The sequence below is a fragment of the Eleutherodactylus coqui genome, chromosome 2 (assembly GCF_035609145.1).
Source record: "Eleutherodactylus coqui strain aEleCoq1 chromosome 2, aEleCoq1.hap1, whole genome shotgun sequence".
Lineage (NCBI taxonomy): Eukaryota > Metazoa > Chordata > Amphibia > Anura > Eleutherodactylidae > Eleutherodactylus > Eleutherodactylus coqui.
In genome coordinates, this window is record NC_089838.1 from 147,385,405 (window position 1) to 147,400,624 (window position 15,220).

General features: G+C 46.1%; 1 protein-coding gene across 1 annotated transcript in view; it reads left to right on the forward strand.

The window, feature by feature from the left end:
- Positions 1-15,220, forward strand: part of ADAMTS20 (ADAM metallopeptidase with thrombospondin type 1 motif 20) — a 196,219-nt gene that overhangs the window by 162,323 nt on the left and 18,676 nt on the right. Inside the window, exon 29 of the mRNA XM_066591732.1 lies at positions 14,822-14,986. Coding sequence (XP_066447829.1) covers positions 14,822-14,986 — 165 coding nt within the window. The remainder of the gene's footprint in view (positions 1-14,821; positions 14,987-15,220) is intronic.

Genomic DNA, 15,220 nt, shown 5'->3' on the forward strand with positions numbered 1-15,220 from the left:
CTTGTTAGATCTTTATTTTTGTCCTAGCCTTGTTTGACCATTTTGTTGTCGGTCTGTTTTGTTGAAGGAATTTGCTGTGGTTTTCAAAAGATGAGTTAGATTATCATTTTACTTTGCCTAGAAACTTCATCTGACCCATACATGGGTTGTTGTAGTATGGATTGAGGTGATGTGGCTACTGCTGCTGTCAGTTAAGTCCAGTAAATTCTTGGTGAATATAAGGATTGGTGGAAATTGGAATGATCAGCTGGGAGCGTCCAGAAGGAGTGGGGAGATCTCAGTGGCCGTTGCCGGGCTACTCACCACCATGTGTGTTCCCCATGTTCCATGAGGCCTAACGCTCCAGATGTAAAGCCAGTCTAGATGAAGACACCAAGAAGAGTCCTGTGGAGCCCCGAGGCCAAGCAGCCCTCCTTCCTCTATAGTTGATGGGGAAGTGCAGCATTTCCCTGCACAGAGTGTGGCCAGGAGTGCTGCTGTACAGGATAAAAAAGCCAAAGGGACACTGCCAAACCTGCGCTGTGGCCACCTCATTCTCAGGATCGGTGGGAATCCCAGAGGTTGGGTTCCCACCAATCATAAAGTGATAGCATATCCTAGTGATATGTCATCACTTTCTAAAATAACACCCCTTTACCTTATTAGTAACACACATTATATACTGTATAGTTACATACACAAATGACATGTATCCATCAAACAATTATGTACTGGTATATTACACAAGCACACAATATATACCGACACATTACATATAAAATCATACACATTATATTTCCACATAACACATATACACTTACTTTTTTGAAAATGGCTCATGGGAACAGTGCACGGAATAAAAAACGCTCATCACAAATGGCGGTGTGGCCAGCAGCTCTGCAATGTCACCCCCACCCTGTCTTTCTCACCAGAAACAGCTGATACCTCCTGCTTTTGACTTGCAACTACTGACAGAAGAGCAGCACTGCCGCCACCTTGTCCTCTGACAGCTCAGCCTCAGCGCTCCTGACAAGGCAGCAGCCTCCCAAGCGCACACAGAGAGCATCACAAAGAGACAGGAGTGCGTCACTGAAGTTAAATAGCCAGCTGAGCTGAGTGATTCTCTGGCTGCTTACAAAGTTGCTTTCAGCAGTAATCACCCAGCTTAGCTCACTTTTTAACTTTGGTAACAGACGCCCTTGGTGCTTTGTGTCAGCTTGGGCCTCAGCCTCACCTAGCTTGTCAGAAGCGCTGAAGCTGAGCTGATTCGCTGCAATACGCTGTTTAAACAGGAAGGGTGAGGAGATGAGCTGCGCAGCGCCAATCGGTGTCCTTTCATTATGCCAGGCTGCAGGGCATCAGAAAGAAGAGGCAGAGCGTGAAAATCATTGAATCAGGTTTTTTTTAGCATCTCCTGTGGTGGCGAGAGAATGTGCTGCCAGCACCCCCTGACTTCCTTTCTAGTTGTGACCAGTGCACATGCTCAGTCTGCTCCCCAGTTACAAGCCTATATACCATACTTTAGGATATGTTTGGCTTAGAGAAAAGTTAAGGAAGGACAAATTTATATTCACACACAACAGATTTGTTGCAGAAATTTCTACAGCTAAGAATCAGTTCCATTCATGTAAATAGGGTTGTTTTGGTGGCAAGCACGTGGATTTCTGCAAGTCCTATTGAGATGATGAGACAGTTGTACAAAATGTCTACAACAAATCTGCCATGTGTGAATATGTATGCAAGTGAAACTGTGTATGATTTTCCCTCTGTAGTGATTTGTATGGAGTGAAAGTAAATTGTACAAAGCATAAAACCCAAAAGTATAGGCTTACGTTTAGTCAGCCATGTCTCGGCACGGTGAGGAGGATGGCATGTTTGCTGGGAAGAACTGACAAAGGTAGGAGGAGAAAAAACAGAGATGATTACATACAGCGCATACTTAAGGAATCTGTTTCTAGATAGCTGACAGAGATATAAAGCTCCTATCAGTACTGTCTACAAACCATACTACTATTTTGTTCAACTTACCTGATGATAGATGACAGCAGTAACATATAAAGTTCAGATAGTAGTGGCAGCATCAAAGGTGTATAGCCAAAATAGAAAAGACTTTATTACAGTAACATATAGGACTTTTGGCTGCTAGCTAGATAGCACAATTAATGGGCAGTACAGGGGACAAGTGAAAAGGATTCTATTTCTTTCTGTCTCTATCTTACGACAGGGAAATATTCATTCATAGAGCGGAAACAGACTTTTGTTGCGACAAAAGAGGGCCTGACTCCATATTAGTGCCCATTGTTTCGGAATGGGATGTCCAAAAAACTCATATACTGTAGGTGCACTTGGTGATAAATGAGTAAAATCTAGTATTTATAGGTAACTGATGGATATTATAGCTTGTTGTACACACTAGACATTTTGGGTCATGTCATGTGCCGTCTTACCTTGATCTTATATTCTGTGTATGATTTCTAGATCTAACAACCTGACCTGACACATGGTAGAATGGGATGGCAAGGTGGCAGACCACTGATGAAGTTGGAAGGATTAGTTTAGACATGATTGTGTAGCCCAGTGTAGGTCAGGCACATTGGATGGCACTGAACTCCGGTCTACATAGGCAGTTATGTTTCAGATTGGAGGATGAAAGTTAGTTAGGGGACAGGACATTACAGCAAAAGGGTACAAGAAGAGAGTAGCAATGGATTTTTAAACATCTGGAAAAGATTTTACTGGCTGAATCAAATATATGAGAGCAGGGGGGCATGGTTTACAGCCATCCCGAGCAGATGTGTCCCCTCGCTGCTCCTCTAAAGCACTGGGAAATCCACTGCAATCTGGCCTCATATTTAATGAATCGGAACTACAAGAGGCTACGAAGAGGTAGGGGTGAATGCAGTGGCCTATCCAGTGATAAACGTCAATCTTGGGAATAGCTGACAAACCCTTATTGAAACGTCCTCCCCACCCACCAATATGAAAAAAGAAGTAGGGGGGAAAGGGACTTGTTATTTGTATAGCGCCATTTTATTCTGCAGCGCTTTAAGGGAATTAGTTTTCATTACTCCCCAGCAAGCTGGGTACTCATTTTACCGCCCTCGGAAGGAGGGAAGGCTGAGTCAACCTTGAGCTGGTTACCTGAACCATGCAGGGATTGAACCAGCAACCTTCAGGTTGTGAGTGAGAGCTTAGGACTGCATTCTGCTGCCCTAACACTCTGCACCAGAAAATAATAATGAAAAAAAACTCTGATTTTGCACAACAGTGCAGGTTTATTAAAGTAGTTATGCCTTTAAAACACATTAATTTGTGGAGGGAGGAATGAGACAAATGGAGTTAGGCTAAGGCCACATGATCTGGCTGGTCGCATGTGATCAATCTGTACCCACACACAATGGCCAATGGTCATACAACCTTGCTGGTAACAGGTTGGTGTGGCTTGGTCGCATGTGATCAGTCAGACCATCTAGCCTTAGCCATAAGCTTCAGATGAAAGGGGCGTCAATCTGAGTCTTTGTCCTGGGTGCAGAAAAACCTAGCCAGACCTTTTGATGGTATGAAATTTTAGACATTACAAAAACGCACATATATCCAAGGAATGCCATAAACTATAGGCTCCCCTGTTAAAACAATGTATATCTTAACTAGAGATTAGCGAGTATACTCGCTAAGGGCAATTGCTCGAACGAGCATTGCCCTTAGCGAGTACCTGCCCGCTCGGGAGAAAAGGTTCGGGTGCCAGCGGCAGGCAGGAAGCTGCGGGGGAGAGCGGGGAGGAACGGAGGGGAGATCACTCTCACCCTCTCTCCCCCCGCTCCCCTCTGCTGACTGCCGCTACTCACCGCTCCCCCGCACCAGCACCCGAACCTTTTGTCTCGAGCGGGCAGGTACTTGCTAAGGGCAATGCTTGCTCGAGTAATTGCCCTTAGCGAGTATACTCGCTCATCTCTAATCTTAACATTAAGTATCTCCTTTTCTACTGTTTTACTGGATAGCTGTTACAGATGCCTCTGAAGAATGCCAGTAGAGATGAGCGAGCACCAAAATGCTCGGGTGCTCGTTACTCGGGATGAAATTATCGCGATGCTCGAGGGTTCGTTTCGAGTAACGAACCCCATTGAAGTCAATGGGCGACTCGAGCATTTTTGTATATCGCCGATGCTCGCTAAGGTTTCCATTTGTGAAAATCTGGGCAATTCAAGAAAGTGATGGGAACGACACAGCAACGGATAGGGCAGGCGAGGGGCTACATGTTGGGCTGCATCTCAAGTTCCCAGGTCCCACTATTAAGCCACAATAGCGGCAAGAGTGCCCCCCCCCCTCCCAACAACTTTTACTTCTGAAAAGCCCTCATTAGCAATGCATACCTTAGCTAAGCACCACACTACCTCCAACAAAGCACAATCACTGCCTGCATGACACTCCACTGCCACTTCTCCTGGGTTACATGCTGCCAACACCCCCTCCCCCCCGCACGACGCAGTGTCCACAGCGCACACCAAAGTGTCCCTGCGCAACCTTCAGCTGCCCTCATGCCACACCACCCTCATGTCTATTTATAAGTGCGTCTGCCATGAGGAGGAACCGCAGGCACACACTGCAGAGGGTTGGCACGGCTAGGCAGCGACCCTCTTTAAAAGGGACGGAGCGATAGCCCACAATGCTGTACAGAAGCAATGAGAAATATAATCCTGTGCCACCACCATCAGGAGCTGCACACGTGGGCATAGCAATGGGGAACCTATGTGCCACACACTATTCATTCTGTCAAGGTGTCTGCATGCCCCAGTCAGACTGCGTTTTTTTATAAATAGTCACAGGCAGGTACAACTCCGCAATGGGAATTCCGTGTGCACCCACAGCATGGGTGGCTCCCTGGAACCCACCCGCTGTACATAAATGTATCCCATTGCAGTGCCCTGGACAGCAGAGCTAACATTAGATTAAATGCAGGTGGGCTTCGGCCCAAACTGCATGCCCCAGTCAGGCTCGAGTTTTTTATAAGTATACACAGGCACGTACATCTCCATAATGGGAAGTCCATGTGGACCGACAGCATGGGTGGGTCCCAGGAAGCCACTGGCGGTACATAAATATATCCCATTGCAGTGCCCAGCACAGCTGATGTAACGTCAGCTTTAATGCAGGTGGGCAAAAAATTAATTGGATTACACTGTAGGCGAGGGCCCAAAAAAATTGGTGTACCAACAGTACTAATGTACCTCAGAAAAATTGCCCATGCCCAACCAAGAGGGCAGGTGAAACCCATTAATCGCTTTGGTTAATGTGGCTTAATTTGTAACTAGGCCTGGAGGCAGCCCAGTTAAAATAAAAATTGGTTCAGGTGCAAGTTTCAACGCTTTAATGAGCATTGAAACGTATAAAAATTGTTTACAAAAATTATATGACTGAGCCTTGTGGGCCTAAGAAAAATTGCCCGTTCGGCGTGATTACGTCAGGTTTCAGGAGGAGGAGCAGGAGGAGGAGGATGAATAGAATACACAGATTGATGAAGCAAAAAGGTCCCCGTTTTTGATGGTGATAGAGAACGATGCTTCCATCTGCGGGTGCAGCCTACGTATTGCTTAGGTATCGCTGCTGTTCGCTGGAGGAGAAGAGAAGTCTGGGGAAATCCAGGCTTTGTTCATCTTGATGAGTGTAAGCCTGTCGGCACTGTCGGTTGACAGGCGGGTACACTTATCCGTGATGATTCCCCCAGCCGCACTAAACACCCTCTCTGACAAGACGCTAGCCGCAGGACAAGCAAGCACCTCCAGGGCATACAGCGCGAGTTCAGGCCATGTGTCCAGCTTCGACACCCAGTGGTTGTAGGGGGCAGAGGGGTCACCGAGGACAGTCGTGCGATCGGCTACGTACTCCCTCACCATCCATTTACAGTGCTCCCGCCAACTCAGCCTTGACTGGGGAGCGGTGACACAGTCTTGGTGGGGAGCCATAAAGCTGGCAAAGGCCTTGGAGAATGTTCCCCTGCCTGCGCTGTACATGCCAGGGTCCTGTGGTATAGCATCACTCTCGAACCCCTTTCCTCTTCGGGTATGAGAGTGGAAAGGTTCTCCTTATACCGTGGGTCGAGCAGTGTGTACACCCAGTAATCCGTAGTGGCCAGAATGCGTGTAACGCGAGGGTCTCGAGAAAGGCATCCTAACATGAAGTCAGCCATGTGTGCCAGGGTACCTGTACGCAACACATGGCTGTCCTCACTAGGAAGATCACTTTCAGGATCCTCCTCCTCCTCCTCCTCCTCCTGAGGCCATACACGCTGAAAGGATGACAGTCAAGCAGCATGGGTACCCTCAGCAGTGGGCCAAGCTGTCTCTTCCCCCTCCTCCCCCTCCTCCTCAATGCGCTGAGATATAGACATGAGGGTGCTCTGACTATCCAGCGACATACTGTCTTCCCCCGCCTCCGTTTCCGAGTGCAAAGCGTCTGCCTTTATGCTTTGCAGGGAACTTCTCAAGAGGCATAGCAGAGGAATGGTGATGCTAATGATTGCAGCATCCCCGCTCACCATCTGGGTAGACTCCTCAAAGTTTCCAAGGACCTGGCAGATGGCTGCCAACCAGGCCCACTCTTCTGTAAAGAATTGAGGAGGCTGACTCCCACTACGCCGCCCATGTTGGAGTTGGTATTCCACTATAGCTCTACGCTGCTCATAGAGTCTGGCCAACATGTGGAGCGTAGAGTTCCACCGTGTGGGCACGTCGCACAGCAGTCGGTGCACTGGCAGATTAAACCGATGTTGCAGGGTGCGCAGGGTGGCAGCGTCCGTGTGGGACTTGCGGAAATGTGCGCTGACCCGGCGCACCTTTCCGAGCAGGTATGACAAGTGTGGGTAGCTTTTCAGAAAGCTCTGAATGACCAAATTAAAGACATGGGCCAGGCATGGCACGTGCGTGAGGCTGCCGAGCTGCAGAGCCGCCACCAGGTTACGGCCGTTGTCACACACGACCATGCCCGGTTGGAGGCTCAGCGGCGAAAGCCAGCGGTCGGTCTGCTCTGTCAGACCCTGCAGCAGTTTGTGGGCCATGTGCCTCTTCTCTCCTAAGCTGAGTAGTTTCAGCACGGCCTGCTGACGCTTGCCCACCGCTGTGCTGCCACGCCGCGCGACACCGACTGCTGGCGACGTGCTGCTGCTGACACATCTTGATTGCGAGACAGAGGTTGCGTTGGAGGAGGAGGAGGGTGGTTTAGTGGAGGAAGCATACACCGCCGCAGATACCAGCACTGAGCTGGGGCCCGCAATTCTGGGGGTGGGTAGGACGTGAGCGGTCCCAGGCTCTGACTCTGTCCCAGCCTCCACTAAATTCACCCAATGTGCCGTCAGGGAGATATAGTGGCCCTGCCCGCCTGTGCTTGTCCACGTGTCCGTTGTTAAGTGGACCTTGGCAGTAACCGCGTTGGTGAGGGCGCGTACAATGTTGCGGGAGACGTGGTCGTGCAGGGCTGGGACGGCACATCGGGAAAAGTAGTGGCGACTGGGAACCGAGTAGCGCGGGGCCGCCGCCGCCATCATGCTTTTGAAAGCCTCCGTTTCCACAAGCCTATACGGCAGCATCTCCAGGCTGATCAATTTGGCTATGTGCACGTTTAATGCTTCAGCGTGCGGGTGCGTGGCGGCGTACATGCGCTTGCGCTCAAACAGTTGCGCTAGCGACGTCTGGACGCTGCACTGAGAGACATTGCTGGATGGGGCCGAGGACAGCGGAGGTGAGGGTGTGGGTGCAGGCCAGTAAGCACTCGTGCCTGTGTCCTCAGAGGGGTGTTGGATCTCAGTGGCAGTTTGGGGCACAGGGGGAGAGGCAGTGGTGCAAACCGGAGGCGGTGAACGGCCTTCGTCCCACCTTGTGGGGTGCTTGGCCATCATATGCCTGCGCATGCTGGTGGTGGTGGCTCCCCAGCTGATCTTGGCGTGACAAAGGTTGCACACCACTGTTCGTCGGTCGTCAGGCGTCTCTGTGAAAAACTGCCACAACTTAGAGCACCTTGGCCTCTGCAGGGTGGCATGGCACGAGGGGGCGCTTTGGGAAACAGTTGGTGGATTATTCGGTCTGGCCCTGCCTCTACCCCTGGCCACCGAACTGGCTCGGCCTGTGCCCACACCCTGACTTGGGCCTCCGCGTCCTCGCCCGCGTCCACGTCCTCTAGGCCTACCCCTACCCCTCAGCATGCTGTATTACCAGTAGTGCAGAAACAGAACGCTGTAATTAAATGTGCCGCTTATTGGCCTGTGGTTGGAGGCTGACTTCGCTTACGGAAAGCACAGCAGAGCCAGGAAAGAATTTTGTGCAAGCCTGCTGTAACACTTAGCTGGCTGCGTATGAATTAGGACAACTACCCCCAGGGGGGTGGTATAGGGCTTGAACGTCGCAGGGGGAAGTTGTAATGCCTTCCCTGTCTTTCTCTTGGCCAGAAAAGCGCGATAACGTCTCAGAGATTAAAGTGAAAGTAACTCGAACATTGCGTGGTACTCGTCTCGAGTAACGAGCATCTCGAACACGCTAATACTCAAACGAGTATCAAGCTCGGACGAGTACGTTCGCTCATCCCTAAATACCAGCCATCAGCCATCTGTCAACCAGACTAAAAACATTGAAAAAACTGTACATTAACGTTTAGTTTTTTTTTAAACTGGATGCTGCAGCATCGTATTGAATTATTATAATGAATTGTATAACTTAATGCAATTCAAGAGCTTTTAAGGGTGGATATATCTGTTGTTGTATACTAGGGATTGTAGCTTCGCACCAGTTGTAGAACTACAGGTTGCAAACATTTGATAGAAACGTATAACTTCAGCCTGTGAACAGTTGTGTAATTAAAATGCACATAAGCTAGACTGCACAATGTAGCTGAGTGCTAACCTCATCAAAGAAGGAAGTACTGCTCACTGGGCGTTCAGTCAGTGTGCAACTTATGTACAGTCTAGTGCATAAGATCTAGAAAAAGAACTACAGATCAAAATGGAAAACCAAACTCCAATGAATTGTACACCACATGACACATTCAGAGTGCTTTTGGTGCAAATCATTGAAAATATGATTTAAGTAATAATTATTCCCATTGATTACATAATTTCCTCCCAGTATCTAATTCCCTATGTTCCATTCACATTAGGGCCCTTTTAGAACAGCTGATTCTTGTTTGAACGAACGAGCGAGAGACATCACTACTAGCTTGTTCACTCTCGTTCAGCCTGTTTAGACAGGCAGAAACAGCTTTGGCCCATCCAAAAGGACATCGTATATCGTTCCGTCTTTCGCATTCATCGTCAAATGCCCTGGTTTTGTGAACACGTGTGAGAATGGCCTAAAGTCCAAACTTCTAAAATAGTACACTATTTATAAAAGTACACAAAGCCACAATTTTGTTTTTGGACTCCCATTCTCCCTGCCCCCCCCCCCCCCAACAAAAATTTGTTTTTAAAAAGACATAAGTTTTAACCCAAAATGGTACAATTAAAAACTTTAGCTCAGACAAGTGAGAAAAAAGCCCTCACATAGCTCAATTGACAGAAAAAGGAAAACACTTTCTGGGTCTCAGAATATGGCTGCAGAAAGCAAAAATTTTGTAAAGATTTTTTTTATTTTCCAAAATTGTAAAACAAAACTCGAAAAAATTTGGTATCACAGTAATTGTACTGATGTTTGGAGGATGAAGGCAAACATATCATTTTTACACTGTGACACTTTTACAACACTTTAAATGTCATTAAAACAACTCTCAAAAAAAAGCACAAAAAGTATGGATAGGGAAGGGTAGAAAAGATTGTGCAGTACTCACCTCTTAAATGGCCTCCTGGTCAGCCGTATAGTCTTGAAAACCATTGCAGGGGTCAAGTTCTATTCATTGTACACCTGACTGCACAGCCAATCACTAACTTCAGTGCTCTCATGGCTTCATGATAGTATCACCATTGAAGCCAGTGATTGGCTCAGTGGTCACATATACAATGAACACGTGACTGCTACAGCAGTTTCCAGGACTAGTGTGGAGTGGAGACTGAGGTGGCTACTCTGGACCATAGAGGCGAGTACTGAGTTGTTTTTTTTTTCCACCAGTCCCTGCTATAATGAAAAGTCACATGACTATATATTTGGCTTCTATTTGCTTTGTTTTGTGGAGACACTAAACTCTTTGAATTAGATGAGAACTTTTTTAGCACAGGGTGGACAATGCAGAAACCAGAGTTTAGGAGATTATCTCCAGGAGGAGAATGCCATATCTGACACCTAAAAGCCTGGGTTCTGCAAGCTTCATAAGCAGACATCTGTTTATCCAAAGTGAACATTTCCCATCCTCTTAGAAATTCTAGTGGAACTCGTATCAGACAGCACATGGAGACCTGTTCATGTGCTGTCCAATATTCATGGACCATGCAAATGGCATATAATATTCTCATCCATAAAAATGGACGAGAATAGAACATGCAGCAATTTTCTTTGCATGCATCCCTTCCTTAATCCATTACCGGTCTCTAATTCCTGGTCCCTCTTGATACAGGCATGTGACTACTGCAGCCAATTGCTGGCTATAGCTGGTGACCACCAGCTTATAGCAGCTCTTTCTGACTTTTACGTGCAAGGATTTATATGGACTTGTAAAGTTTTCCATAGAGTTGTGGACTAAAGTATTCTCAAGCATATTATGCTACAGTAGTCATCTGGTAACAATACTGTAACATGAAGAAGGACTGCAGTTTCTATTGGTCTGAGGTTGTAGAAAGACACAGATTTAATCAGGGGCCCAATGCTGGATCATAGAGTTTTGATGAGTCTAATAAAGTCATTGTTGAAAGTGTTATAAAACATCATAATGACTTTGTCTCACTGCCAAAGTTTTTCTTTAATAGCAGTCTCCTGTCTCTAATTTCAAGTATTTAATTTAGCTTGATAAACATTAAAAGAATAGGGAATTATTGCCATATGAATTCAAAAGCCACTGAAGATTGGTGGCAAGCACCTACATTTCTTGTTTGAAAAAACTAGTTGGATGATGTATCTATGTTTTACAGCTAGTGATATATCACTTACTATCATACTTCCCTACCAGGCAAATGTATAACTCAAAAGAAATCAGATAATTGTTCAAAAGGACAACACTAAAAGAAAGGGAGTTTTCCAGAATTTTTATTGCTGCAGCCAAATAAAGGGCATAAATAAGAATGAAAAACAGTTACTGGTCATAAAATGTTTCCATGGAAATATTATAGCTTTGAACAGTATTGTTTCCAGCTTGGCCTTATGACTTTGTAGTATATCGTTTGATGTTTTCATATGCTTTACATAACATAGTTAATTGAATGTAGCAAAATATTCTCATGTCAGAATTGAGCTTTAAATACACTAGTTTGCAAAGACCTACAGTACTCCTACAGCAGTCTGTAAAGCCCTCTGCTGCCCCTAGTGCTTAGGGAACTTTCACATAGGATGGGATTTGGCTGCAGGATGCACCACAACATGCATATGAAGCTACTGCTGTGGAAATCCACACCAAAACTTGCAAGGCTACATGCAAGGCAGAATTAAGCCATTTTAAGTTGCACATACACAAGGAGCTGTGCAGATTTTGGTGTTTAATTTTCCACCTATTATGGTGTGCCCTGTGGCCCAATTCTGCCCATGTGATTACATAGGATTCCACTTTTTGATGGATGGCTAATTGTGTTAATTAGAGTTTTTTGTTGTATGCATAACTTTGAAAATCAGAAGTTTTTGAAATTTTCTTACATATGGGTTTCCATAAATAGTGGTATAGGCCAGTACCACTCAACTCTGATTGGAGGCAATTACTTGGACCAACAGCAGACCCATAACACAGAACAAACTGGCTGTTTTACTGAATGTAAAAACTCTTCGTTCAGACCATCAAATTGGGGCCCAGCTCACAAAGTTCCACTTATGTAATTTTCTGCCATGACTTGACAAGACATTTCAAAAGTGTATAACCCTCTAAATGTAATCCTTAAAGGATTTTGAAAAAGGGTACAATCTCTGAAGGCAAAAAATGATGATGCACAGCTTCTAATTCATTACTTTATTAAAAGATTTAATATACCACAAAATGCCAAGGGAAGTGAATCGGCAACGAAAGGCAGAGGTAAAAATGTCTTATGGGACATTATGGCATTTTTTTCTATAAAATATTCAGTCTGTATTCTGTGCGGCAAGAAAGAGGTAAGCTAGTAAAGTAGAGCCTCATTGATATATAGTAGAGTTACCGCTGTGATTTATCTTTGCCAATGCTTAATAGTTTAAAGTTGGTATGCATAGGGAATGTTTCTTCTCAAACAATATCACAGACATGCCCTGCGGAATCTTCACATAGCTTTAGGTATTTTATGCCAAGAATTTACTCCTTGGGGCCAGTCCAAATCTATTCTCCCTCAATGTTCAAAAACACTGATTAGACTTCTGCAGCAGTATGCCGTATTAATTTACTTGTTCACTACACAAATTGTTATATATCATCATATTTATGTGATCATAACAATGGAGCAGATCTACTAGTACTACTAGTATCTATAGTACTCCTTAATCGATAGTGCAAACTTAGACTAGACAATCTTAAAATGTGTTACATTTATCACAGTGGCTCAGGCTCGGTTATACGTTGGTCTAACTTCATAACACCTATTAGTTGGCATAGTTACGCAAGTTTTTCTGCCAAAGTGTTGGCACATGATGTCAAATTTGGGCCATGCTCGCTTTCCTATTCTTACCACAAAGCCACAGTCCTTTATCTGACACACTAAAAAATTATGCAAAACACATAATAAATGGGGTGAATGGCCCCTTTCACAGTATTTCTATGTGCATTCCATGCTAAAATCTACATGAGAATTCCCATCTTTTTACTATCCCATTGCATTTAGTGGGAATCCTTGCCATATTGCCTATGGCATGGATTTGAAATACATGTCTTGGAAGTTAAAGGGGTTGTCCCGCGAAAGCAAGTGGGTCTATACACTTCTGTATGGCCATATTAATGCACTTTGTAATGTACATTGTGCATTAATTATGAGCCATACAGAAGTTATCAGAAGTTTTTCACTTACCTGCTCCGTTGCTAGCGTCCTCGTTTCCATGGAGCCGTCTAATTTTCAGCGTCTAATCGCCAAATTAGACGCGCTTGCGCAGTCCGGGTCTTCTTCTTTTCTCAATGGGGCTCCGTGTAGCTCCGCCCCGTCACGTGTCGATTCCAGCCAATCAGGAGGCTGGAATCGGCAATGGACCGCACAGAAGCCCTGCGGTCCACCGAGGGAGAAGATCCCGGCGGCCATCTTCAGCAGGTAAGTAAGAAGTCACCGGAGCGCGGGGATTCAGGTAAGCGCTGTGCGGTGTTCTTTTTTAACCCCTGCATCGGGGTTGTCTCGCGCCGAACGGGGGGGGGGGGGGTTGAAAAAAAAAAACCCGTTTCGGCGCGGGACAGCCCCTTTAAACATGACATTAACATGTTAATTCTTAAAAGAGTTCTGTCTTTGGAACAAAAAAAAACATTACTTACCTATTCCTGCGCCAGCAGTCTTCTTACCAGATCTTCTCCTCACCGATCTTCCTCTGGCTTCTCCAGTCCTCTTGGTCACATCACCTTCAGCCAGCTGTATCCTCTTCTTCCTGTGATGTTATGTAGATTCTCAGCAGTCTCCTTCCTGCAGGTCAGTGTACGCTGTGTCACTAGTGATGTAGCGTTCACTGCCTAGCAGGGAATGTCAAATCCTATGCCTGGTGACTGCGCATGTGCAATGTTTCACGGCAATAGTATAGGTACATTCACAGCGAGACAGCTGGCATGCGCAGTCTCGGCAATAGCTCGGTATAGGATTCAGCATTCCCTGACCTGCAGGAAGCAGAATGCTGAGAATGTACGCTACATAACAGGAAGAAAAATATCTGGACGGCTGGAGGTGATGTAACTTGGTGGACTAAAGAAACCAGGAGAAGATAGGTGAGTAGAAGATGCGGTAAGAAGACTTGGCTGTCTATCGCCTCTCACTGCCCTGGCGTCCCCGCTTGCATCTTTGCTGTTACTCTGCTCCTCCACCCCCGCCCTTGCTATCCTCTGCTCACGGCCCCACTGTCATTGTGTTTTTCCTGCGCTGTGCCATGTGACAGAGCCGTGCTCCCTCACTCTCCCCTGGTGCTGTCCTCCTCTCCGTGCTTCCGGCTGCGCTGTCAGTGTCCTCCTTGGTCACCGCTGTCATTCTCCTCTCCAGGTGCCCACACTCCCCCCTCACTCTGCCCCGGCACTCTGTGCTACTGACTGTCGCCTGCTGTCGGTCTCCTCTCCGACAACTGCGCTAAGACAGAGAGCGGGGCCGCCTTCTGGGACATGGGGATGGCATGCCATATTGCAAGGAGGCCAGCGGCAACACAATTACAGCCGGACTCATTGCAGGGAGGCCGGCAGGGAGGCTGCTTCAAGCTGAGACAGCAGGGTATCACACAGCCCAGCCAATCAGCAGCTGTGGGCATACCCTATGCCTCCCACAGCACAATCCCAGGTCTCCACCCATTTTTGTGGTGAAGACCAGATACACCAGTACCCTTTATACCATCTATTAGTTGGCTTAGTGAACACCAAAACAATGTTGCATTTAGGCCACACCCACTTTCTACAAAACCAGACCCTTTTGTTAGGACATGGCAAAAAATGTGTCCGAAAATTGACTAAAAAACATCATAATTGTGGTGCAAAGCATATAACATATGCAAATTTTCAATAGTATATCTGCCTTAATGTGTTTTTATTTTTGTAGCTATAATATGTTTTAGTTTGTTTACGAATTTAAAGTACAAGTTGTCATTTTACTCTTTATTAGTGCTCTGTTACCTGTGGAAAGGGGACTAAAGATCGAGATGTTCACTGTGTTTTAAATGGCCAAAAAGTGAACGATTCAAATTGTAAACACTTCAGGAAGCCTCGTGTGCTGAAGATATGTAGGGCTGGCAGATGCCCTTCATGGAAAAGTGAAAAGTGGGAAGAGGTAAGGAAAGTTTATGTTATGCATTCGCAGTCTTGTTGTTAGCATGTTGTTTGGGTAACAGAGGGAGCTCCCTCCCTCTGTTGGGACTTTTAAATGCTGTTAACAGAACTGGCAGTGGCATCTAAATGGCTAACAGCTGACACCTGCTGCATACAAACTCTGCACATCTGTATGTTCGATTGCGTTTGGGGGTTAATTCTAAGTTTATATAAAAACATTCAAATTATTGACCCC